Source organism: Aythya ferina (assembly GCF_964211825.1).
Source record: "Aythya ferina genome assembly, chromosome: Z".
NCBI classification, from domain to species: Eukaryota; Metazoa; Chordata; class Aves; order Anseriformes; family Anatidae; genus Aythya; species Aythya ferina.
Window position 1 is genome coordinate 12,072,937 of NC_140299.1, and position 27,303 is coordinate 12,100,239.

Genomic DNA, 27,303 nt, shown 5'->3' on the forward strand with positions numbered 1-27,303 from the left:
GTTTGTTAGGCCTGTTGTCTGTTCTCTTAAGGTGTGACTGCTTCTATTAAGGTCTTTTATTATTCAGTCCTTTTCTTAATAACTCTTCAAACAAAATTCTCGATATTGCTTGTGTTTTATTTGAAGCACACCTTTAAATAATTATCTTAAACAAAAGGTGGAAAAGACTTAAGTTTTCATGCTTAAGGGGGTTCTTCCAAATTTTTGTTTTATAATCAAATGGCTTCTTAATATAAAATCCTTGAACTGAGAGGCACAGAGACAAGAGCACAGGGTTTTCTGCATCTGTTCTGTGGAGTACTGCACAGGTCATTCTACTGAGTCCTGCTCAAGTGTGCTCCACTTCTGGCTCGGGTTTGGACATAACTGTCTAAATATGGCCTGTGTCCTTTTTTGCCACTGTCATATAGATTCTTTTCTCTGTGGCTTGCCCATGTGCAATAAAATACAAAAGTTTAAATTAATTAGGTCTAGGTATCAATAAATTGCCTTGAGCTAGTATTTATAGATTTTCATCAGGAGTTTTTAACTCTCCAGCAGTACCTCTTAAAAAAAAAAAAAAAAAAGGTGTCAAACTAACAAAACATAGTTTTTTTTAAGACTTGCTTGACTTTCCTTGCCACCACACAGCCTCTGACTCAGTCCTTTCAACAATAAATATTAACAATAAACAATAAATCAGTTTTAAGGCCATGGAGCAAATCCACCTTTGGCGTAAGTTGACACAGCCCCATTGTTGTTCCCACTTACAGTGCACAGACTATTGCCAAGCACATTTGTAATAGAACCTATCTGGAAATCTGACTCTGCCATTGTAGTCTTATTCTGCCAGATGGTGTTTTTTTTCTTTTCTTTTTTTTTTTTTTTTGGTCCAGCTTCCTTAAACAACAAAACAGTGCTTTCCAATTTGGAAGTTGATCGTTTAAATCCCACTTAAACTAACAAAAAGGCTCTTTAAAGAGGACCTTTTCAGGAGGGGATAGGATTCATTTATGTACTACTCTTTCCACAAGAGCAAGTGTTCAAACGGGCTGGTATTTAAAGAAGCGGCTGTTGTTACTGAAGGAAAAAAAAGTTTGGAAATGATTCACAATGTATAAATGGCAGCACTTCCGTGTCCTGAAGGTATTTTGTCTGTGTGCCAGTGCATCACTGCCATGTTTGCGTGTTTTTGCAAGGTACTGAACTAGAATTAAATGCTTATGGCTATTAAATGAAACAATAGGTCTCTGTAATTTTTTTTACTGCAATTGAATCAGCTGTTGCTTAATAAAATGAGTCTGACAATGGTACAAAAAAGCTTTAGAAACCTCTACAAATGCACTTTCTAAGGACTCTTTCACAAAACTATTGTCAATAGCAGTCAGTAGAAATGATATGTTTTCATTTGAACCAGAATGTTCATGCCTCAGAGGCTGAGCTGAAAATAAATTTGAACATATTCCATCCCCAAATACTTTATCCTGCATATAGGATTCATTTTTCCTTTCTCACTTTTTGATCTTGTATTCGGAGGTGGGGTGAGTGGCATAAAGGAAATAACTGTTCAAAGAATAAGTTAGATATTAAATGCTTTTTGAGAGGGACTGTTTCCCTGTTTCCTTGTATGTAATAGTATTTATCTTAAAGGAAGCTTATTTATTTATTATATATAGTTATAATACAGTTCTGGTTGAGAAAGAAAATCATAGAAATGATTTAATTTACCTCCAAAATCAGAGTACTTTGTCAGGTGAGTCTAGTGCTTGTGAATTGAAGAAGAATCACAGCATCCTTTCTTTGTTGATTCAGAATAATACAAATCCTCCACAAAACCTTTGAAATTGAGGCAGTCTCCACATTTTTTTCTTGTGTACATACTGGGCATCATCAGTCTAACATCACACACTAGGAGATGTTTCTTTTGCACCGACTGTGTTATCTCCAGAAATTGACCAAACACTTACAGGATGCTAATATGCTTTCCTACTTATTTTGAAAATTGTACCAGAATGGGAGCTGCTACTAGAAATGCAGTGCCTGAGGATCCTAACCTCTCTAGGAATATATAGAATCATAGAATCATTAAGGTTGGAAAAGACCTCCAAGATCATCTAGTCCAACCATCAAACCATGTAGTTCATTGATGTTCCAATAACCAGATAAGATCCCTGACACAAAATAGTATTTGTCTTGCATTTATCATAGTTTTCAATTTATGGTAGTCCAGATGGTAACAACCTCTAGGTTTCAGATTAGGGATGAAATAAAGACAACCGCAGAGATATCTACCTGTGTTTTATTGCTAGCCAAAAGATAGCTAGAGTCTGGTTCTTATTTCAAAATTTCTTGTAAAGTTTGTTTCCATTGGAGATTGGATGTAAAAACTTTTGTTTTTCCAGAGCTTCCTTGAAGATCTTTTCGGGTTAAAATCGTGATTGCTCCTTTTAGTTCCCCTTATCCCCTGCAGCATTGTTATGAATATAATTCAATTGAGATGTTGATATTAAATTTCCTGAAAAATTACTTTCCACTTTCGTCTAACTCTTAGAAATGCTAATGAAACATCTGGGCATGGTTAGGCAAAACCATGCTCTGCCAGGATAGTAAATTGGGCTAATTAACTTTCCATTATATTCAGTATGAGCCAATTGTTAATGTATAGTGAGAGGAATTGCTTGTATCTCCACAATGGAGCAGCAATACTTAACTTTGATTTTAGAGTTTGGCAATACATGAAAAAAATCTATATTTCATACAAACATTACTGTACTGACAGTCATACCTTATGCAAGCTTTTAAACGAGATCCATGGAGTGCATTTCATGCCAGTGGTTTGTTTCTGGCTCTTGACTGAAAGAATTTCTGATGGTTTGAGTATACGACCTGTCACTTAGACTTTGAGATGTACCATGATTCAGTTTTTAGTTCTTAGCTATATTTTTCACAGGACTTTAAACTAACACCATTCATGTTCTCTTATGTGCATTTTTGAAACATTTTTTTGAAAGACATTTTAGTATTTTTTACCTTCATGTTTAAAAATAAAAAGACTAGGTGATCTTCTAAAGAGACAGAAATTAATGCTCCTTGTTTGATTTCAATTATGAAGATCCTAAACTTTGCATCTGAGAAAGTGAAACTTCTTACTTTCTCTTTACTAATTTCATATATGGTAAAACCAAGCAAATTTCACTTAATTTGAAAAAGCAAATTCTCTATTTGATATACATTTCTTTGAATGTTGAGAAACATCCCATGACTTCAGTGTCTTGCATGCACAGTGCTTCCTGCAGATGATAGTTGGAGTTCAAGGATGAAACAGTACCTTTTTTCTAGGAACCAGCTTATGTCTTCTGTTTTATACTAGCTTTTCCAATAGACCAATAGGATGGCTGTTACTAATAAGCTGTTGCATTTCATTGTCGATGAGTAGGCCTATCATCTCAGGAGAAAGCAAGATGCCTTTTGAAGGGCCTCCGTGCATGTGTTTAGGTACCTCGTGAGCTGCTCGCCCCACTCCTGTAGGGTTGGCCAAAACTACAGTGGAGCACCAGGCAGCTGGCAGAGTTCCCTGTAAAGCAGCTCCATTTGCAGAGTTGCCAAATACCCAGATTTTACCAGACCTGGCCAGTTTTCAAGAAGCTTCTGAGATGCTTGAATGGGAGCATAGCCTAGATGGTTGGGAGTTTTTGTGTGCCTGGCTTGAAACAGCTGCAGCTTGGCTCACGTGGAGGCAGAGCATGGTGCCCTGCTTCTGCGTTATGAGTGCCGTGGCAGCTCCTTGCACTCCTCTTATCCAAGCTGGCAAGGGAGCAGAGGGGAAGCGTGCCTCCCGTGGGCTGGGCCAGAACCAGGCCTGCCAAGGCTGGAGGGGATGGGGCTAAGGCTGCAGTTGTTTTTCAGATTTATATCTGCATAATGGGCTGCAGTTGTTTTACGTGTTTTTCAAAGACTTATGCAACCAAATGAGCTGTATGTGTAGATTTTAATTACACCAACTGGCTGCTGCTAGTTTAAAGTGCTCTAATCTAGGAAGAGAAAGGGAACAGAAAGCCAAAACTGAGCAACATGTAAAAACTGGATTTTTTTTCTCCAAAATGCTTCTTTATATGGCTTGTATACCACTCTGCATCTTCTGCTACCTTCTTTACAGGTTCATGCTGTGTTAGGAAAAAGTGCAGAAATTGGTTATTCCTTCACATGTTTCTATTCCATTCCTTTCTCTTCTCCAAAAGTGTGGAGTCTTTGTTAAATGCTTTACTAGTATAGTTATTCTGAAATGCTAAATAAAAATGTTACCATAACAGACATAATAGTTTATAGAATAAATGTTAACAGGTCATATTAACCAGTAGTCTCCAAGGAGCATGTTGTTAGTGGATTTAGTACTATGAGTATGTATTAATGCACTTGGGTTATAATTCCCCGATGAAAAGAAATTCACTGTATACAGTTAAAAAACAATAATAAAAAAGAGTAGTTCTGTTCTTTCAAATCTGAATAGGTCCAAACTGTTAGAAGTTTAAAAATCACAGAAACTTCAAGCAGCACATATCCTGAGCTCTCCTTTGTCAACATCCCTGATGTTGAACAGGGATATCTATGCTCTTTGGTTCTTGGAGTACTGTATGCAGTTTAAGCCTTGCTGGATTTTCATGCAACAAAAATATTTTCTTTAGATTAACTTTTACCCAGTTGTTCTCAGCCTTTTCCAGTCTTTTCCTGGCTTCTTGTTATGCTAACATGTTTCGGGATTTCCTGGCTCTAATTTCATGACTTTTCATGTAGTAGGGTGGTTATTAGCTTTTGCTGGCCTATAGACAATAATACCAAGCACGTTGTATTGTAGGATGGAGGCTGAGGGAGGTGCTAGTCATTGCTTTCATTGTTGGACATAAAATGAAGTTTGAACCCTCTTCTGGCCTTGCAAGCAAGGGCAGCAGATGGGTAGCTGGTTTTACCTAGCCCTAGGGAGAAAGTTGAACTGATATGGATACATCTATGACATCCTCAGAGACTTCGCTCTGCTGAAAAGATGCTTTGCCAGAGGGCATATATATCGAGAAGCTAACTGTGCACCACTTTGGACTCAAGATGTGGGATGTGCTTTTAAAGAAACAATCAGAAGGAAGCTTTCCTGGAAGCTGGCCAATGTTACACTGATCTAAAAGAAGGGCTTGAGAGAAGACCCAGGAAATGATAGACCTGTTCAGTCTGTTTAGTGTAACATTAGTGCCTGGAAAACTTAGAGATTGTCCTGGATGTTATTGAAAAGCATTTAAAGAGCAAAGCTATTGTCAGGCATAGTTAAACATGGGTTCATGAAGGGAAAGTCCTGTCTTAATAATTTGATCTGAAATGATAAGGTGGCACACATGGTAGATGAAGGGAAGGTGGCGGATGTAATCTTCCTGCATCTCAGTCGATACCGTCCCTCACAGCATCCTTCTGGACAGACTGTCCAACTGTGAGGTGAACAGGCTCATGCTGTGCTGGGTGATAAACTGGCTCAACAGCAGGGCTCAAAGGGTTGCAGGGAATGGGGCTGGTGGCTGGACACTGGCGGTGTTCCACAGGGCTCAGTTGTATGGCCAGTCCTGTTCCACAATTTTATCAGTGATCTGGATGCAGGAGTGGAATGCATCCTCAGCAGGTTTGCTGATGATATTAAACTGGGTGGTGCTGCTGACAGCAGCAGCAGGGAGGGATGAGAGGCCTTGCAGGGGGATCTACGTAGACGGAAGCATTGGGCAATCATCAACGGCATGATGTTCAACCAAGGAAAATGCTGGGTGCTGCGCTGGGTCCAGAGCACAATATAAGAATTTAAGAAAGAATTCAGAGGAGGGCACCAAAGCTGGTAAAAGGGCTGGAAGGCATGTCCTGCAAGAAGAGGCTGAGGACACTTGGGTTGTCTGCTTTGAAGAGGTTCTCTGCAGCTCTCTGCATCTTCCTGAGCAGGGGAAGAGGAGAGGGAGGTGGCGGTTGACATGTATGCTCAGTGGGAACCGATCACAGGGTGTGTGGGAACAGCACAAAGCTGCACCAGGGGAGGTTCATTAGGAGCAATTTCTTTACCACGAGGGTGGCCAACCACTGGAAGAGGCTTCCTAGAGAGGTGGTTGCTGTCCCATGCCTGTCAGTGTTCAAGTGATGTTTGGACACTTCCCTCAGTAATGTGCTTTAACTTTTGGTTAGCTCTGAAGTGGTCAAGCAGTTGTACTCTTTGTAGGTCCCTTGCAACTGAACTACTCTATTCTCTTCCCTGCTCTGATTTCTTCCTCTGACCTTCGCTTTAGAGGCACATGCAACACTGCTCTCATTTCTAGGCTTTTCTTTTTCATACCCTGAAACATCAACAATAAAAGCAGCATTTCAAATCTTTAGACTTTCTGTCAACACCTAGGAGTACCCTAAGGCTTGACCTTGGCAGAATCTCTGTTTCAATTTGCTGATGTTAGTTATTGAGGGCCTTTAAAAATGGACAGTCTGCAGGAAACTTCGTATGACAAATTGAAACTGTGAGCACTTAGATTTACAATTAATGGTACATGGAAGAAAAATCTATATGTTTCAGACTTGAAGGGGGGAGTTTGTGGTAATGTGGTAATAGAGTTTGCCAAAGAAAACTGTGCATGAAAATGGAACTGCTGGAACACAACCTAAGAATGAAAAATATAAAGCTTCTGGGGATCTCAGAAATCTCTCTGAAGAGCAGCTGGTTAGATATTTTTGCTGAGTTTGAAGGCTAAAATCAGGAGTCTGTGGCTTGCCAGCTTCTGTAGTGCATGATGCAATTGCTTCTTTCCTATTAAGAAAACAGCCGTTCAGCAGGCTTGCCTTTTTTTCATGTCCTATACCTTGAGGTGTGTATGATTGAAACAAGACTTTTTATGCTGTGAGGCAAAGCTGGAAACTGTAAATGAAAACTGTGTTTTTTGAAAGCTGTTTCAGAATATATGCTAACAGTGAAGACCTATATATTTTATGCCAGAGGGCTTTGTGTGTATTAGGGAAAGCAGATACCATCTCATGTTTAAACAGAGGATAGGAGAACAGAAGCTGGGTGTCCTGCTTTACACTGTAGTGGCTGGTACTAAGAAGGAGAGATGGGAAGAAACACTCACAGCTCCTAAATCCAGTACTGCTTATGTCACCTTTCTTGAAATCTTCATCTGTCTACACTCCAGAAGGCAGTAGCAACTCATTGATTGAATTTCTTTTTAAAAGCCACAACATTTTGTTTTCTGAGTTTTTAATAGTGCCAACTCTGGCTTGAAAATGAAATGTATTTCCTATAACTGTTTTTCCTATAATTTTTCACTTGTGGTTACATGTGTGCATGACAGGAGCATGACATGGACAGCCTGCACTTATGGAAAAACCACATTAACAACATTCACTCTTAACAGGAGTGAAATGGATGCAGTGTAAAGCTGTGGGTTTTAATTGTTTAAAAATAATTTAAAAAATAAAAGTAAAACAAACAAACAAAAAAAACCCTAGTAAATATTGATATTTGTGCCTGTAGATGTATGATATGCCCTTAAAACAGCCTGTGATTTGCTGAATATTTGAATGGGCTTATAATGGTATTCATGGGCTCTCTCTCTGTAGTAGTGTCTATCATAACTGAAATGTATCTTTATGAGGATTTATCTGGTGATATCCAATATTTGTCTTTCTCTCTTGATTTTAATTTGGTTCTCATCTTGAAGCTATTTCTGTCAAGACCTTTCAGTGTGGGATTGCCAGTGTGGGTAGGTCCTGTTCCCAGATCTTTATTCTGGCTTGGGGTGGGGGGCAAGCCTCAAGAACTCAGTAACCTGACACACTTTAGGGCAGGAGGACAAGGGAGCAAGAGCAGCTGTAGGGTGGGGATAATCTAAATTACTAATTCTGCTGCAGTCTGCTACTGCCGTTTTCACACTCAGCTAATAAGTATGAAAAGAAACTCCAGTAGAGAGGAGGCAAGACTGCTTTTATTCCCAAATTAAGGATTGGTAACATACATCCAGATGGTTAGTATTGACAGGTTTGCCAATAGCGAGCTTCAGTTCACTATTTCCTTTGTAGTTGAATCACTGGCTGCTTCTAAGGTGAGTGATTGTCACTTGATTATGAAAGATAAAGGAAAGATAAGGATACAGCAGCTTTCACAGGGAAATGTTCAGAGTCTCATTTTAGTTTTTAGTTTTAATGTGAAATTCTACATCTTCTCAAACTTCACTGTGTTGAGGCTGGTCCTGTTCCTTCATTTGCAGATGGCATGCACGTACATGTGACTGTGATGAAACAGTGGAAAGCAGTTTTGTTATTTTTTTTCAGTGGGTTTTGTTCCCTCTTTCAGCTCATGTGGGTACCTACCTACCTGTGCAGATAGATGCAAGAAAGAAGCAGAACCAGCAGCTGGATCAGCAGATGCTGGCCATGGAAGCATAATCCTTGCTGGAACAGAGTTACTGCTTTGCTAAGAGCTCTCTATGGGTCAGCAGAGGAAGGCAGAAAACACCTTCTAAGTCAGGACCATTCTTGGCTTTTCCTATTCTTTAAATCTGAAAGTGATTATTTTTCTATGAATTAGGTTCAGGATGTGTCAGAAGTTTTTTTATTGGGTATAGGAAGGCTTACTTCCTTCACTGTTCTTTATGTTGATAAAATCCCAAACTATTCACAGAAAAGTAAACAGTACTCTTCTCTAATTACTCATCGTCATATTACATGCCAGAGGACACCACATTGGACGTTAGTCACTCGGGAATACAGTCACTGCAAGCACATCTGTGCACTGAATATGCTGCTTTTGTTGTACTTGCAGACCTTTCCCATCCAGCTCAGGTCTCTGCCACACTCTAGCACTTCTGCCACTTAGCCTATGGTGGAAAGCAATCAAAAGCCAGGTAGCATCTAGTCAATGTATTTTTGCTGTTATAATTGAAGGGGGAAATTGAGGCTGTGAGGGGTAATACTGATTGTGAAAATCACCGTAGACATTTATACACTAGATGCTGCCTCTAAAATGTTTAGAAGTTTAAATCAGTGCAGAAAATTTTCCAGATTATCAATGAGTCTCTTCACGACTGAGATACCTGGCAAAATCACTTCTCTTATCTGGTAGCAGCAAGAGTTGAATGTTTTCCACTTCTCTCTCTCTTATCAGCATTGCAAAGACTCCAAGCAGCTCTGTATCTTATTTTATCAATCTTGTTTGTTTGTGTGAAGGTATTGGTCAGTTTGAAAACTGTAAATCATCAAACCATTGGCAGACAAGTCAGATTTTTTGAAAGTAAACAAAGATTTGACGTACACTAGAAAATGAAGAAGAATGATATGCTTTGGGGAGGAATGTTTTTACTCAAAATAAACCTTGACAATGAGTATATGTGAGTTCATAGCATATTTCAAACATTCTTGCACTTAAAATATTTTCAGAGCACTCAGATTAAAATGGCAGAGAACAATAGTATTGTACTCTTGCATATACATTTGACTTTGTTCTGTGTTTGTCGAAATGCTGTATTTGCTATTTTCTGTTCAGTTAGCATCCATAATTCAACCATGTTCTTTATTTGCTTTGGATTTTGGTAAATACCATGTCAGACTACTTTCAGGCCCTGGAGAAATTCTGTGCTACAAAGAATGCTGATTCTGCCCTGAAAGAACTCTGGAGCATGACCCTGCCATACAGAAATGGAGCCTGTAACAGGATGTAATTTTTCTGCTCTTTTAATTTTGTTTTTCTTTTCACAAATAAAAATTTCCTAGTGTTAGAAGGTTATTGTCTCAAATTAAGACTTAATATTTATTTTTTCTTATTTCATCATGTTCCACTGTAATTTTGTGGTATTTTCTCTAGTTATATGGACCACCCAGTTGTTTTAAGCCAGCTGTCAAAATATCATTCAGTAAGAGGATTGTGCTCAGTTCGCAGGATCTAGCTGTGTAAATGGTTCAGCAGAGAACCTGGATTCAGCATACACAGGTCTCGTTACTAACACCACCTCAGCAAGCTCAGTTAACTCAATTTTTACAAGTCTAAGCTCTAAATGTGGATTAATTCTGATATTTTACCTGTGGTGAAATTATTTGTAAAAAAAAAAAAAGTAGTAAAATTTACTGCACTTTTCTGTTTGAGTTACTCTCTGGTATTTAAATAATTTCTGGAAATACTCATTCTTGACTTCTTAGCAAAGACTAGGTGTATCTAAACTCTTGTGCTCTCTGTCGGACACCCACTGAAGAAATCTCCATTCTCTTGCTAGTTTGACTTCATAACTGAAACACAGAAAATAAAAGATCCTTAGCACTGAATAAACGACTGGCTTACTTAGGACAGTCATGTTTCACTAACATCTATCTGTAAGAAATCTGCTGTTCTCAACTAATTCAGGGATGTCATATGCAGCTGTCCACACCATTCAGTCAGCAAGCATTCATAAAAAGAATCTATCAATGCATTTGAAAATGTTACTTGAGTAACCTTTTTCGGTCAGGAAAAAATTACACCTTACAGGACTTGGAGATGATAGCCTTGCAGCTGTTTTCCAGTTGACTCCAAATCTAATGAAATTTTGCTGTGTTCCCGCTTACTGTCAAGGCTGTTTGCTCCAAACAGGTTTTGTGTTTTTCCTGAAGAATGTCATTTATCATTTTATCCTGTTCATAACCGAGTAGTTGCGGGACCTGTACATTCCTGGTGGAAAAAAGCAGTGTCAAACAACTGATCTTTATCAGCTGCTGCAGAGGTGGGTCTGATTTCTGACATGCCTCATTTCTGGATCCAGTGGGAAGGGTGGCTGCTACTCTGCTGCACTGAAAGGTCTGGAGATGATAGTAGAAGACCATCCTGTGCCACAGGCATGGTAGAAATGTTTGATAGCAATAAAAGAAATCTGTCTCAAATCAATTCAGTCTGAGGTACCAATATTTAGCTGGGAGTATCAGCAACAGGCTTCTCTTTTGTGAAAGAAAAATGAACTATGTTGGAATGGGGATTTAGACTGAGTGAGAATGTAACCCTCAGTGTGGCCCTTGCTCCAAATCAAAACTTAGATGTTTGTTTTTATTTGCCTAAATCATTGCAAAACCAGGAAGTGGGAGGAAAAGTTGTTTGCTTTCATATAAAGGGAAGTTTATTCATGAAGGATGCAAGTAAAAGGCACCACTGCTCAAGGCTTCCAGATGGTGAGAACTCCAGTGTTTGGAAACCTGCAGCTTTTGCTTCAAGTATTTTAGAAAAGTTTATGTAGCTTGTAAAGAATTATTCTGTACTGAAATCAGTTTCTCCAGGCTTTGTTTCAAGAGCTTCCCTTGCAACACACCAGCCCTCAGTGTCTACATCTGAGGTTTTTTTCATTTTTGGTGGGGGAGGGTGAAGGAGGGACTCATAATTTTAAAATCAGATAGAATTACTCCCCAGGGTGAAGTTTGTGTCCAGTCCTCTGCAAATAACTCTGACTTAAATATGAATGTAATAGGTTCATCCTAGTCCGGAACCATTCTCCTCTCTTTTGTAAGCAGGTCTGATTTCCCAGTGAACCAGTTCAATTTACTAACCTGTAGTAAACTGAACTAGCTGTGTTCCCCACCCCAATTGCTTATGGAATATTAAGAAAAAAAAAGTCTTACTATAGGGTTATGTTAGGGATGATAGCATTAAGGAGCAGACAGATAGACAGTAAACATCTGAGAGTGAGCAGTAGCAGCCCCAACCGTGTTTGACTCAGGTAACTGTGTAAATGAATGTGAGTTAAACCTTACCACCCTCTCTTTTCCCAGGACTCTCCAGATTGCTTCTATGTTTTTGCTTTAGTTAGATCCTTACATCTTTCACGCGTGTTCTCTCATCTTTCTCACCACCTGCACTGCTTACAGATGTTTCTTTGATCCTATCAATTTGGGAGAAGCAATACTTTTGATCAGGGTTTCCTTAATTTGTAAATTTTTGATAGCATGAAACTAAGCACATGCATGTGTGATGACTCGTTGAGTACTGCCACAGGAATTGTTTGCATTGGTGGGACTGATTGTTCATAAGTACATAGCCTGAAAGGAGCTAAGTTTTTCTTCTCTGTTTTCTTTGCAGTCTGATTTTACCTAAATCAAACTTCTTTTGCTCTTGCATATTCTTGTGGCATTTAGCATTATCCTCTACAGTCTGTCTCTATAACCTTAATGTTCTTGATTTAGCCAAGTTATTATTATTCAAGTATTTATTATTCATATGAATATAGTCAAGTGTAAGAGAGCCAAGTGTGCACTTCACAGCCTTCCTGATATTTAAGTGACTTTGATTGTATTGCTTGTCTACACAAATGCATCTGAATCTGTTTCAGTATTTACCAGTATGTTGTGCTGGCCAAATTAGGGGTAATGGAATTTATCAGACTCCCTTTGCCTTCCTCTCCTAGCCATTTTCCCAGAGCCTGAGAAACCTTTTCTTCTGAAGAAGAATGTTTACACAACTTCGCATTGGTCACCAAGTACATGAAGTTTTGATATCTGAATGACTAGAGAACAGCCAGCAGCAGGGCTTCTTATGTTTTTAGAAGTGTTAACTCTTCAGTTTGTTTATGGCAGTAGTGAGCAAGTGGACAAGCATACAGGATATTTTTATACTTGCAGAGAACAGTTCAAAGCTCAAGCACTGCCTGTCTACCATTTGGAGTCAGCAGCAGGCAGTGGGGAAGGACTCCGTGTAGGAAGGGAGATAGTTGCTGTACTTGGTACTTTGTTCCAGGAGTGCTCCTGCTTTGATTAATTCTCAGTCTTTTGCCAGATCTTGTCTGTAGGTCTTTTTCCTCTGCTTGGTTTTCAGGAAGGCTGCAAAGAGTCTGCAGCTTAGAGAACCACAGTGTTGCAGTTCACATACTCTGTGCCAGAAATGTCTGTTTCTTTCTTGCCTGCTGTTCCTGGTTGCTCTGCCTAGCATGCTGAATTTTCAGTGCTAGCTTTAACATTTAAAGGAAGCAGTTGTCCGAAATGCAAACTCTTAAATATAGCGGAAATGTGTCTACATGATTAATTAGGCTCCCTTTAGATGCTGGGGGAAAAGGCCTTTAACATACGGGTGTGGTGTGTTAAAAATAAACTTCTGTTTCATAAGATATTAGAAAACATCCCAGGATTACTGGCTTTTTCAGTCTGGGGCATGCTTATGTATGTACCAACTTTTCATACACAATTTAATAGTAATTGAAAGTGTTTTGTCTCTAACTTGCTTTTTTACATTGCATCAGTTGGAAAACAGCTCTCTATATTAAGCTGATATTAGTAAGACCATGGGGAAGTAGTATGTCTGCTTGTACTCTCTCCATATTGTGAGACTCACCTGTGTTGGCACAATATGTATCAGGATGTTATAAACTTCTCCATTTTCAAACGATTTTCCTTTGTCTTTGCTTCTTATCTTAATTAAGTTAGCAGCACGTGTATATGCTTCTGTGAATCAAATTCTGTGAATCCTTGAAATGTCAAGAACGTCAAAGATGAGCTTTCAGTGTAAAAGTCTTGAATTCAGCATAACTTCTTCGGTTTATTCTGCAATCATATCTTTAGTAATTTATGCTGTTCAGTGTGTCCTGCCATGGTGTGGTTGGCAAACTCTTCAAATTTTCCAATGTTCAAACAAGCAGATGCTTGAGATGGGAAAACAAAACCAAAAGTTGGAAAATATATCCCTAGCATAGTCTCAAAAATATCCAGTAGCTTTCATTCCTCCATGTTACATTCACATACACTGATTTATTGATTTATTGATTTATTTATTTTACACACATGCACGCACACACACACACACTTCTCCCCTGTGAAGAAATGTTGGCTCTGTGGAGGACAGTTCAGAAACAGAGTTTGATTAAGTTTAATTCGAGAGCCAAATTACCTTTTAGAGGAACTAAATTTTGTCTGCTGAAAGAGGACAATTATGATTGTCCTGAGTGTCTAGAGCAAAGCCATTTTTTGAGAGTATTTTCTTCAGTAATTTCCTAAATCCAGGAATTCTATGGGGATATATTGCATCACTAGGAACATTAGTTTACAAATCCTGTTGGACTAGATAGATGCACATAAGGTATATGGCTTGGGTTAATGAAACATCACCCTTTGTAAATGTATGAATACAAAAGTTTTTGATGTGCTTTCTCACTTTCAGAGCAATTATCTTCTTGGGAGGTAGTGGAGGTTTGCCAAAAGATCTAAGGACAGGGAGGGCAGAACTTGCCAGTACTTGATTTATGAATGAAGGAGAAAGGAGGTCTGTAACAGAACAATGACATGTAAATGCTCTCTTCCAGCTTTCACCTGGCAGCTACAAAAGGCCATGTAGAATGCCTGAGGATTATGGTGACACATGGTGCAGACGTGACAGCCCAAGATGGTGCAGGTATGCCTCTAAGAACATAAACATGTAGCATAATATGCTTCATTTGCCTATAGTTCTGTATGTGCAGATTGCAACGAAAATTTGACAGTACTGCTCCCCCTCCCTTGCATACCATGTATGAAAAGCACTTCTAACCTGTGAGGGTTTGGATATGCTTGCTTTTCTGCATATAGAATTCAGATTCTATGCCTTTGAAAATTTTTGCCCTAATACTATAAATGCCAGAATTTATAGTGGACCCCAGTTGCAAAATAATAGTTTGATTTTATTAATTATTGCAGTTATTACACCCCTCCCTCACCCCCCAAACAAACAAACAAACAAACAACTTTCTGTTAACTTCATGTGAGGTTTTGCATAGATTAAATCAAGGTCTTGTGTGTTGCTTTTACGTGTATCCAAGCTATTAACTCCATTAACTGCACAGAAGTTGCAGTAGGACATTTACTCAGGATTATGACATATGGAAAAAAGCTGATACAGGCTAAAACAGAGAGAGAACAGTTAAATATGCTGTTTCAGCCCTTGAAAGTCTATGTCTTTATTATTATTCCACTAGAACAATAATGAGAGCTGAATCTGAAACTGGCAAACACTTCTTAGTATATTTCAGTTGACGTATCTGGGGAATCTGTGACCAGCATTCTGTCAGGCTAGCAGAACCACCTAAATGAAGTGTCAGTATTCTGCCCATGGAATAATGATCTGTAAATGCTGGGTTCAGTTTTAGCCACCAATTACAGCCCTAGTGAATTTGTCATACACTGAAATGATTTGCCTACATGAGGAAGTGTCTGTGATACTACAAGAAGTATTCAGATTATACATAATGATAAGAGAATATATACACCCAATAGTATTACTCAGAATTCATACTTCATCTTGTCTCAGGTTTTATTAGTCATTTGGATAAATAACAGGTTGCCTGCTCTTGCTTGAAAGTGTCAACCCTGTGTCTCTTAGGAAACGTCTTTTCTGTAAAAGTCTCATTATTTGCTGTGAGGCTCTACTGTCTGGAGTGGCTCTAGTGTCTGTTATTGAGTACTAAATCTTAGCCCCTTCTTTCTTGCACAGATAATTTATTCTTTTGTTGTCTTTGGCCTATGTAATTTTTCAGGGGCTCTGTAAGATAAAACTAGAGGAGAGACTGTGAAATCTTTCATCGCTAATACATAGTCAGTAAATCACTGTATTGCATAGCTAAATATGACCTCACAGATGCTAAGTAAATTAAGAGAAAGGGATGTCTACAAGATGTAAACTGAAGTAGTCATGTGTTCTGAGTCCTCATATATTTGCGTTTCATGGATGATAAAAATTTGTTGTAGTGATGAGTTTAGCTGGTTTTGCTCTTGGTGCTAGTTTTCCTTTTTCATTGCAAAAAAATAAATAAACCATGCAGACACCTTGGCCGACATCTATCTGCAAGGGAGGCTGTGTAATTTAGGAAAATTATTTTTTATGAAACAAAACATATCTGCATAAAATTAGACTTCCACTAAGGCAGACTCTGACACAATGTTTGTGTCATTCCTGTATGTAAAGCTAGACATTAAGATTGTTGTTCAGGTAGATAATGGAATAGTCTGCTGTATCTGAAGAAACTGGTAACTTGTAACAAGTAAACTTGTGAACTTGTAACTTGATGCAGGATTTTATTTTTATTTTCTCTTGCTAATTCCAATGCTTTGGAGTGATTGAATGCTTAATTTGCTTTGCTTTTGTTGATCTAGGGCACAGTGCTTTACATCTTGCAGCAAAGAACAGCCACCCTGATTGCATTAAGAGGTTACTTCAGGTAAAGAAAAAAATAATATATATTTTTTTGAGATTTCACATTGGTGTTTCTTCACTAGATACTGACACATTTCCTGTTAATAATCTGCATCATACTCCTATACTGTTGTCCCGTTGCCTTGCAATCAAGAGACGTGCTTGAGTTTAAGACTTTTTAGGCACTGTGAACAGATGATAGAAACATCTCCCCTGAGTTGTCTACAAATTCAGTTTTCCCTGTGCAGCTGATCTGACATAGCGGAGCTGGGTCTCAAGCAGACTAATTTCCCAATTTTAGTCTGTGGTTGGATGGCTTGGAAGTAGATGGTACAGAATAGGTATAGGGAAAGAGGATTCTTAATGTTTGGTGGGACTTTGATAGTGATCTACTGGAATGTTTTCTGTCTGTGCAATATAAAAGAATCCATTGTTGACCTGTGTCAACAATGGCTGTCAGGTTTACAGTCAAAGGTAAAAGAAAACAAAGTAGTTTGGTACTAATCCTCAACAACATGACATGAAGCACAGTGAGGGATTAGAAAAAGTAGAAAGAAAGGAGTGGAAGGAGGGGGGTAAGAAAAACAAAAAAGAAGATAAAGAGAAGGTTCTTAGGACACTGAGGGAGGATGAAGATGTGTGTTAGTAAGCAAGGAGACGCATTGTTCATCTCAGCTCCATTGCAGAAAGCCACATAAGTTTTGTTGATGGAGGTGATCAGGTATTTAGAAGGAGTGTAGAATTACCAATAAGATTGTGGCTAAGACAACAGATGAAATAATGAACCTACAAAATAACACCGCCTGAGTGCAGTAACACAGAAAGGAATTGGATCCCACATCTCAATCTCCAAATTCCTTTCCACTGGTTCCTTCAGGGTTACTCTAGACTCTGTTGTGACTGATGCCTGTCAATGTCTCTGACCATATTGAGTCAAATTTAATCGATTCCCAATCATTGCAAGCTGAACCTCCCACCCCCTTCTCCCCTGCCATTCTTGCACAGTTGGAAGGGGTTATGATTAAGCAGCAAGACTCTTCTCTTTGTGATTTGGTTAGCAAAGTCCACTAGATTCTAGAGCAAACCCATTTAGAGCATAAACAGTGACATCAAGCTGTCACTAATTGTATCGCATGCAAGAGCATGATCAACTCAGCAACTAGACGTGTTTAAATATCTGCTGCCTATTCACATGCCCGCTGTAACCACAAACTGTTTTTGTTGATGTCTTGCTAATTTTATTACAACGTATGTATTTTCAAACAAGTTTATAAGTCCAAATTTAGTAATATTCTCCAATAATTCATGCTCTTTGGATTGCTTTCTTGCATCTGTAGACCAACTTTGTGATATAAGGTGTTTGTACGTGTGAGAAATGTCTAATCTTAACATAATTATTTTACCCAGGCTGAATCTTGATGTTTTTTGTTATATAATTTAGTAGCCGGCACAAAATTGTTTTATTGGGAAACCATGGAAGAATTGGAGGCAGTGCTACATTTGAAAGTTACAATATCTAATGTTTGACTTCTAGAAACTAAAAATTTCAGTGTGATATCTTTATTTGCCATAAACTAGAAGTAAAATCTTCTGTACCAAAACAAGTCTTTATAAATATTTGCAATTTGGTATTTTTATATTTATTACTTCAAAGCCTAGCTTAATCAGTAAGCAGGTGGCTTAAAATATTACAAAATATAACTGCCTTTTAGATGCTTTAGTTCTTACAAGTGGAAGTGAGGCATTATGTCCTTCAAGAGAAACAATATAATGCTAATGCACTAGAATGTGTTTGCTTTAGCTCCTTGTGTAATGTAAAATATGAGCTTTTGCTTTTCTAAGGCAAGGGGTGGGGAGAAGAGATTCTTTTTGGTTTCCAGATAGAAACTGTTCCAAAACTGTAACTTTTTTTCTAGGGATATGTCTCTTACCATGTGTGTTTCCCATGACTTCAGAAAAGCTCTTACCAAGAAAGGATAGACAAGATTGGTAGAGAGGAAAGCTGTGCTTTTCATCAGTATTCTTGTTCACTTTTATTGTATGGGCTGAACTTCATGGAATAGCTCATAAAACTATTCTCAGAGATGTTCAGCTCTCTGTCCTTAACATCAAACATATGTGTTATTTTCTTGGTGTTTCACTATTTTTTTTTCTCCTTTCTGAACTATACAGTGTAAATGTTCAGTAGACAGCACTGACAATTCTGGGAAAACAGCTTTACACTATGCAGGTAACTTCTTTGTTAAAAGTGTGTACTATGTATTTTGTCATGCTTGATGTTTCTAGCTCATGAGCTTGATGAAGCTTTGTAGGTTCTAAATGCATAAATATAGTGACTCCCTTTCTGCTGATTGAAAAAACAGTGGGCAGAATGGTGAGCTGTATTAAAGTTGGCTTCTTTCTGCTCTGTCATTCCATTTTTTTCTAGCTTTCTTTGACTAATCTTTCGATTTTATTTCCAACTTGAAATGTCAGATTTATTGAAATGCCTGCATTTTTAATCTGACAATGGAAGTTTACTTTTCTAAAATTAACATATTATTGACTAAGTGAAGATTCGAGTAGCTGAGGGATACGTGTTCATTCTCATGGCTTATAAATTTGGGGTATTTTTTAATACTGCAAATAGCAAATTTCAGTTAATTATAGTTAGCAAATTCACTCTTACATGTGCAGAGCCATTTAAATACTTAAATATTAAAATAAGGTTGATTCTGACTCAAGCGCTTAAAGATAACATGTTAATTTGGACTATAAATAATAGTTTTATTTCTGCTTACAGCTTGCTGTTCATTCTCTGTCTGTTTCAGTCTTCCTTAAAAACAGATATGATTTAATTGTTTTTCTTGAACACCATTGTAATGATGCAATATTGCAAATGGGAAGTGGGGAACACAGGTTTCAAAAAAAGTGTTTCATGGACTTTCATGCTAGTTTTTTTATTTCTTTTAGCTGCGTGTGGTTGTCTTCAGGCAGTTCAACTTCTCTGTGAACACAAATGTCCAATTAACGTCAAAGATTTGGTACGTACCTCTTCTCCCATTGTTCACTTCAAAGCTTTTACCTCCTGCTTCAGTCAATCTCAGGTATCATAGTTCAAAGCAATACTACTGTTGTATTTCGTTTTGGATTTCTCTGGCAGAGAATATTCCTTTTGCAGCTTGCCATAGTAGATGTGGGAAACCACTATCATACACTAGTGGTAGGATTTGCTGTTTGTTAAATTGAGGGTTTGATACAAGTGTCTAGAATCCATTCTGATATATTCAAAACACTATTAAAAGTCTTCCCACTCACTCCAGTAGACTGCGGGAAACGCATGTTATGTGGCAAGTGCTGCAAAAAAAAAAAAACAAAAAAAAAACACAACACAATTTGGTATAATGTAAAGGCTAAGGGACAGTACATTCTCTATTATGAAGTGACTACGAACAACCAGATCTATCTGTGAGAACGATGCAGTTGCCTGATAGAAAACCCTGATGATAAAGATAGTGGATGTGACAGAAATTAGACCAAAAAAAGAGGGGAGAGGAGGGCATTTAACTTTTTTTTTCTTTCTTCCATCTTATCTTCCTATCTGGTCTTTTTGATGAGTTTAAAAAAAAAACAAACAACAAAACGCTCATGAAAATTAGATCTAAAATTTCAGCAGATGCATTTTAAAGGCAGAAACATTTGTCTTTTTTTGTTTAATCCTAAGAATTAGGAAGGCTATGGGAGAATCTTAAGATGCCCTCAACTGCATCATGGGTGATCATGAGGAAGACATAGCTAAACCCACCTCAGGTGCACAACAAAATGATGTCAAGCAATGGTCACAGTTCGGGCGGTAGAACTGATTGGGAAATTCCAATTATGTGTTAAGGAAAAAAAGAATTATTACCATGTAGGTGGTGAAACATTGGAAATGGGACCAAAAGACACCATGGTGTCTCTGTCCGTGGACATGCTTAAAACCTGACTGGACAAGTCTCTGAGCAATGTACTGTGAAGTTTGCCTTTCTTTGGAATGAGGGCAAAGGAGAAAAAAAAATCTCTGAAGTTGTCTTCCAATTGAAGTCACTCTGTTATTGTAAGAAATGTTGTATTTTTGCCTTGTACTTAAAATTTGCCTTGTACTTAAAATTAACCTTTTTGTTGTGGACTTATTTATAGGCATTGTATAGTTGCAAAATCACCGTGTTATAGCATTAAGCAAACAGAAAAGGGAGTACAGACAGCAAAAAGCATTCCTGTTCTTAATGCTTTGTTGAGTGATTCCATTCCCAGTACTAAAGGGAGAAATTAAATAAACCCAGCTACATTTATGGTACATGAGAAAAATGTACAGATAGTGCCTTGTTTGTGCTGTGTAGAAGGAAGGTGCATAGCTGACCTTTAAATCTCAGGGTGGTATTTGTAAGTTGTTGAATTATTGTTTATAGTTTCTTTAAATGCATTCCTAGGATGGGAACATACCTCTGCTGCTTGCAGTACAAAATGGTCATACAGAAGTCTGCAAATACCTTCTGGATCACGGAGCAGACGTCAACACCAGGGATAAAAATGGAAGGTACAGCAGGTTAACCATCACCATGTTAATTCTTTCTCAGGTCTGACTGTCAAATGATGCTCTCTTCCCAAAACCATTGTTATGTGAAATAATGCTTTCAATACCAGAGAGAATATCCCAATTGTCAAGAAAGCTTACAGAATTCTGCCTAAAGGGAAAGAAACTAAATAATTCTAAAACTAGATCATGCCTGTAAGATTTTTGTTGGGTTACCAGAGCAGGAAATCCCATTTTAAAATCATTCCTACAAGAGTTTGAATGATAACATTTGCCCACATGTCACTTTGTATGTGTCCCAGTTTTCAATGCTGCTCTGTTCTTGGCGTGAGTTAGTTTCTCCAATTTTAATCTGAAAACTGTTACTTGGGAGTGACATCCATGGGGAGCTCTCTTTTCTAACGTAACACAGCCACAGCACCAAGAGAAAATACAATAAAACTGTTGTATCATGGAGATTCTGTCGTCTTAGAAAGTGCCATTTAGCGACTTGTTGCATTAATAGACGTCTAATGTGTCAGAAAAATGTGTTTAAACCAGAGCATCCTTGTGGAAAAAAATGTACTCAATGTACTCATTTTGATGATACTGATGAAGTTCAAGAGTTTTTGAAAACTATGGACTGTTTTATAAACGATGAAATGGCAAAGGTAAGGCCAGATGCTGAGAAGACTTGGCACTTAATAATTATCTTGATTATTATGTGATACAATGCCCATATTGTTCTTTGGGAACACCTGGAAGGATGAGACTGGGCCCTAGCTTGATTTATGAGAGTTCAAAGTTCTATTAGTCTGCTTTTTGTTTTAAGTTGCCTAAAGAAAACCCCTTTGTTAGTTCTCAGTTGGTTCGTTTGTTTGAATGGCCTCCACAGTGCTTTGAACTCAAGGTGCTACCATACTGGGACCTCTGCCTTTCTCTCACTAGCTTACTTTTAATCAAGAGGTAGTGCTAACAGGTTGTAATTTAATTGGATGGAGGTATTTCTGTTATAAATAAGACAGTACTTGCAAGTTTGGTATTCCTTATTATTTTTTTTTTTTAAAGAAAGTACAGTGTGTAAAAGCAAGAAAAACTATGTAACATGGAATGTACCATTTTAATTCCAACTTTCCTTATGGCAAGGAGAATAACTGCTCTGGCATCTCTTGTTCACAGAATCGATTGCATATTTAATGAAAAAGCAGAAGCCTTAACAGGAGGAGAAAGAGAGAGAGCCTTTGAAAATGGCTTGTCCAATTCCGTCTGTTGTCCAGACTAAGCTAGTCATTTTGGCAGTCTAAAACCATCCCTGTGAAACTGCTATCCAAGTTACCACTCAACATTTGACTTTTTAGCACAGTACTGCAACAGCCATCACTTCCTGAGGGCTCACCTGTTACAGGGAGTGTGTTTAATTCGTCAGTGAAATGGTTGCCTTACTATCTGGCAAATACCTAAACAACTGGGGTTGTTCAGCCTAGAGAAAAGGAATCTCAGGAGAGACCTTATCACACTCTACAGTTACCTTAAGGGAGGCTATACGGAGGTGGGGACTTGACTTTTCTCCCAAGCACCAAGTGATAAGACGAGGGGAAATGGCCTCAAATTACACCAAGGAAGGCTTAGGTTGAATATTGGGAGAAATTTCTGTAGTAACTTCTCAGTTTCATACCTGCACTGAGAAACGTAGTTGCGTGTGAACTTGGTCAGCCTATTAGGAATGATTTCGTATTTAAAAGGGAGAATTCTGCTGTGTCAGGAAAGCAATATTAGAGCATGCTCGAGAGGTGGGGTTTTCTGTGTTTTTGTAATTATCCTATGTGTGGTTTTTGATCCCTAAAAGTCACTGAGGAAAAACAGACACAACCTGTTAGGAAAATGCTCCTTCTGTATGTTACCCTTACTGTAGGAGGCACTGTCAAGCTGCCCTGTGTTGGAGAGGGAATTGATTGTGATATAAGACACTTCTTTATCTTTTTTATTTGAGAATGGCTCAGGATTTGAGGTCAAACCACCCTTCAGTCTCACTGAAGAGTTTTGAGAAATATATTTAGCTTTGTGGGTGATACCTGCTTAAAAACAACATGAAATAAAGGCTTTCGTGTTGTAATTGAAGTGTGACAGTGAGATCTGATAGTCTGACTTTATCCTTCATCCACTTCTCTCTCTCCTTTTAGCTTCACGAACCCATTTTTAGAAATGTTTGGAGATATGTGCAAAGAATAACAGGCCTTTGCAGAAGGTCCAGCTGGGGTGTATGGGGAAGAGGAGGAAGGGCAGGCAGGTGTCTGTGCATAGAAAAGACAGTTGCACATGTGTTGATACATATGTTGATAAAATTTTATTCTTCGTTACACAATACCTGTCACTCTTTCTTCCTTACAAAATGAGCTGCCGCTTCAAAGGCTATTCTTGATAATTTTATCTTGTTTCTTTTGTCCAGAACTGCTTTGATGATGGCTTGTGAAGCTGGTAACCTTAACATGGTGGAAGCGTTCCTTAAGAAAGGTGCAGATGTCAGTTTAGTAGACGTCTTTGGGCAGAATGCCATGCATTACTCCAAAATCTCTGAGAATGCAGGGATCCAGAATCTCCTATCATCAAAGTTATCTCAGGATGTGGGTACGTAAGAGATGCTGTTATACTGTTTGTCCCTTTTCATTTTGGCTATGTTTATGTTTATTAAGGAACAAATTTACTTTGTAAAGTAACCTGAAAATTTTCAAAAGCTACCTTCAAGATGGTCTGTCTGAAGCTTTTCAAAACAGGAAAATGTGGTATTTGCTGTATATGGTAATATGCAATGGGAGACAAAATATTCAGCAGGGCAAACAGGTGGTCTCGAGAAAGACAAGGTAAGCGGATATAACAGCGTAATGAACTCTTGCATAGAATTTGAACTAGATCTTCTCTTTATTATGTGAAAGACTATGTTTAGCTCCTCAGTAGAAGGATTCAGAAGGAACTAATGCAGACGGGACTTTATGGTCAAGCTAAAACAGATTTTTGAAGTAGTAAGTTAATGTGAACGAATGGTGAGAGGCTACAGTAGGAGCAGAGTTGTCACAATCCTTCGAATTTTTTATCACTGTGAAACAAACCAAAAAAAGCAGCGAAGAAGATGTATTTAAATGGAATTTTTAATTTTAAGTATAGTGCTCAGATTTCAAACAGGAGTTCAAAAAACAAACAGCATTTATGATGCAGGAAGTAGAGCTGAGAGAAGGGTTAGGCAAATAACATATTCCTTGATCGTTGTTCTTAATTCTGCTTTTTTCTTGCTTCACAGATACAAAATCACCAACTAAATCAAAGCAGGTATTTATCCTTTTGATTTTAAAAATACTTGGGCTTTAAAGGCTTGTAGCTCATGGAAAAACAGTAACTGCCATTACTGGTAGGAGTAGATGTGACTCGTAGCTAGTAGTCATTGTGAGATGCACATCTAATAACTGCTCTGTAATGTGAAAAGTTTTTGTTGCTTATTTAAAGAATGTCTTTCAGGAACATCAGTTTTGGGTTTACCTTCTCTCTGACATAGCTGCCAGATCCCTCAGTGAGAAAAGGAAGGGAGGTTGCATGTGCATGCGCACATGTGTGCCAGGAGGATACTCCGCCATTTTCATGTATTGCAGGAGCTTTGCTGGACTCCGGTCTCTTAAAACTGTATAAAAAATCACCCATAAAAGTTTTCTGTTTCCAAAACATCTATCTGAAGGTTTTCCCTGGTTGCACCTTACTGGTGACCCCCATCTGTTGAGACTCTTACCAGATTTAGGCAATTAAATAAGTTTCTTACATTCTGTATTTAGTATCATGCTATCTTGGAGGGCAAATATGTTGCAGACTTACTTGCTGGTGGCTGGAAATTAGACGAGAGTGCTATGTATTAATTCATTCTTTCTCTGAGTGGAGAAGTTGGGTTTTTCAGGGAGTTCAGGCAGAAGCTGATGGAGGGGAAACGTGGTAGCTGTTAAGAGTGGCATGGCTGGAATATGAATGAATGGAAGTTGATGGAGAGGAAAGATGGTAGCTATTAAGAATGGCATGACTGGACTATGAATGAATTTCTGAAAATATTCAAAATCACTAGTGCTAAACTTGTTGTCAGCTTCTGCTTTTTCACTAAATCTTGTTTGTTTTCACTGAAGCATGGATTACAAAGGAACATATTCTTATTGTTAGGCATGTTTAATATCTTTGTGTTATTAGTGATGTAGTCTTTACATAGAAAAAAAGGAGCTGCATGAGCTGCTAAAGTTGATATTAATGTGGGAAAATATATATGTATATATATATTTGTGAAACAACTTGCTCGGACTTTACTAACCAAACTAACAAACCTACCTTCTCTGGCTGGTGAAACTTTCAGCATGATCAAGGCTCTAAATTAAGTTCAGAAAGAAGTGGAACTCCAAAAAAACGCAAAGCCCCACCTCCTCCTATCAGTCCTATTCAGGTAAAGAAAAGACCAATCTTGAGATACTTTTAGGGGATGAAGAGCATTTTGACCATTATGTGAATGATGTGGGCTGAATTTGAGCTGTCTCTCCTACTTTATATGCCTGTCATATTATGAGTGCTTTTCCTGACATGAAGATGACACCATGAAAATACACATTGATGAGTTTAACTAAGAAAATTGCTTGAAATACAGCATGGTTTAAGATGCAGTAGTACAAACTTTACTGTACAGGTGCTTTTTCTATCTAAAATTGAAGGTTTGCTTGTTTTGCAGACTTCCTTAAGTAAATTACATGTATTTTAAATCCACATATGTATGTACACGTTATTATATGCACATATACATATGATAGTAAAACACTTAAATTGATTTGTATAGTATACCAAAATACAGTTTAACAGGTTTTATGTTAAACAGAAAAGCTATCCGTACAACAAACGCATTGCAAGTGTGATACTGGCTCAAAAGAGTACTGAATAATTAAATTTGCTCTTTGAAATTAACTGAGTTGTTACTTATGTTAGTGCAAGGAAAAGTGCTCACATGTGTTTGTGTCTATATATGGCACATGTTGGAGGATTAGTTATATGGACGCATACGTATGCATACATATACTTATTTCTATATAATCTTTTACAGCTTAGTGATTTGTCCTCTCCACGCTCATCAACTTCAACTCCCATGACAGGAAAAGGACAGGCTTTCTTTGCTGACCAGGTATGTGAGATGTCAAAGTTTTCTTTCTTTTCTTACTAAGTATGGGGGAAGAATGTGTAATACCATAGCAATTTATTTTGCTGACTGCAGAATGTCCTGTGAATTAATTAGCAGCATTTTAAGAATAAAAAGGAATCTAAATCTATTTCAATGTAATTTACAAAGCAAATGTGGATTGCTTTAATGTTTAACGAACATCTAAATAGAATTAGTCATAAACTAGTCAGTATATAGGAATATGGTTGTGAAAGTTTATTAATGGTGTGAGAACTCATTAGCTAATACCAGTGAAATATATGGGATTGTGTTGCAAAAAGTAGCGACCCTGTCACCAAAAGACATCAGGCAAATACTTGAGCGTGTTCTGTCTCATATTTGTCTTATGGTTTTGAAGTTTATCTTAGGGTATTGAAGATTTCTTTTTAAGTACACCACAATATATTGCAGCAATTTATCACAGGGGCTGCAGCTTTTCCAAACTATCTGTGGGATAGTAGCCCAAATTACATTCTCATTTAATGAGACCTAGGCAATTTAATTTCTGTCCTGTCCGCATGCTACAATTGAAATTAAAAAAAAAAAAAAAAAAAAAATTTTGCCAGGTTTCACCCAACAAGGTCTATGCTATTTATATTTATCTTCTGTGAATTGTCCAACTTTACATCTGCTTTCTGTGAAAGTGTTTTTTAATTTTTTTTCTCATGTCTCAGCAAGAAGAATTCAGCTCCTTGCTTCGAGATAATAAAGACAGACTGAGTGACAGCACAACAGGTATACAATAAAGCTTAATCCTTATTTTCTCACTTGGTTAGGTTTTTTAGGTGTTGTGAAAAGTCTGTCTGTTCAGATGTGCTCTGTGTCATTCTACTTAGAATGTGAGTCACAGTAAATGTTGGGAATAATGTTATGTAATGTCACTACCAGCTGCCACCTGCTTCTATTGGGTGACATAACACGTTTTTGGGGAAACAGCTCTAGGAATTGTTCACGTGTTCACTGCACTTAATAGTCATGAAAACAAAGTGTTTAATTTGGAAAGCAAAATAACTAGCTAGCTGTGGGATCGGTTCAAGTTCTGAAAGCTTTTGAATCTTTTTTCCTCCAAAGGTGCTGATAGTTTATTGGACGTGAGTTCTGAAACTGAACAGCAAGATCTACTTATGCTGATGCAAGCAAAAATTGCTTCTTTGACATTACACAATAAGGAGCTACAGGACAAATTACAGGTGGTGTATTTTGTGCTGTTCTAGTGCTCTGTTAACCTCTTAGTGGAACAAAGAGCTGCTAACCGATTTAAAGAGATGTTCTGTAAATATAAAGAGCTTGTGGTGCTCATCATTGAAACACTCTGCATCCAGAGGATTAAAATTAGTGTTTTGATCCTTTTCCCATGAATTACTGAATATCTTTGCTTACTATGATAGTTGTATTCTAAAATATGCTGTTAAC

The 27,303-nt window shown here is 37.9% G+C and overlaps 1 protein-coding gene across 4 annotated transcripts in view; it reads left to right on the forward strand.

Annotated features, from left to right (window-relative positions):
• The window catches only part of RAI14 (retinoic acid induced 14), an 85,940-nt gene that overhangs the window by 51,963 nt on the left and 6,674 nt on the right, over nt 1–27,303 (forward strand). For 3 of the 4 annotated variants that reach the window (XM_084503665.1, XM_084503667.1, XM_084503666.1), the window contains exons 4-14: nt 14,277–14,365; nt 16,099–16,163; nt 18,311–18,368; nt 19,091–19,161; nt 20,587–20,693; nt 23,116–23,294; nt 23,962–23,990; nt 25,045–25,131; nt 25,777–25,854; nt 26,565–26,625; nt 26,962–27,080. In XM_084503665.1, the coding sequence (XP_084359791.1) occupies nt 14,277–14,365; nt 16,099–16,163; nt 18,311–18,368; nt 19,091–19,161; nt 20,587–20,693; nt 23,116–23,294; nt 23,962–23,990; nt 25,045–25,131; nt 25,777–25,854; nt 26,565–26,625; nt 26,962–27,080 (943 nt within the window). The remainder of the gene's footprint in view (nt 1–14,276; nt 14,366–16,098; nt 16,164–18,310; nt 18,369–19,090; nt 19,162–20,586; nt 20,694–23,115; nt 23,295–23,961; nt 23,991–25,044; nt 25,132–25,776; nt 25,855–26,564; nt 26,626–26,961; nt 27,081–27,303) is intronic. The other variant, XM_084503668.1, reaches the window with a different exon arrangement.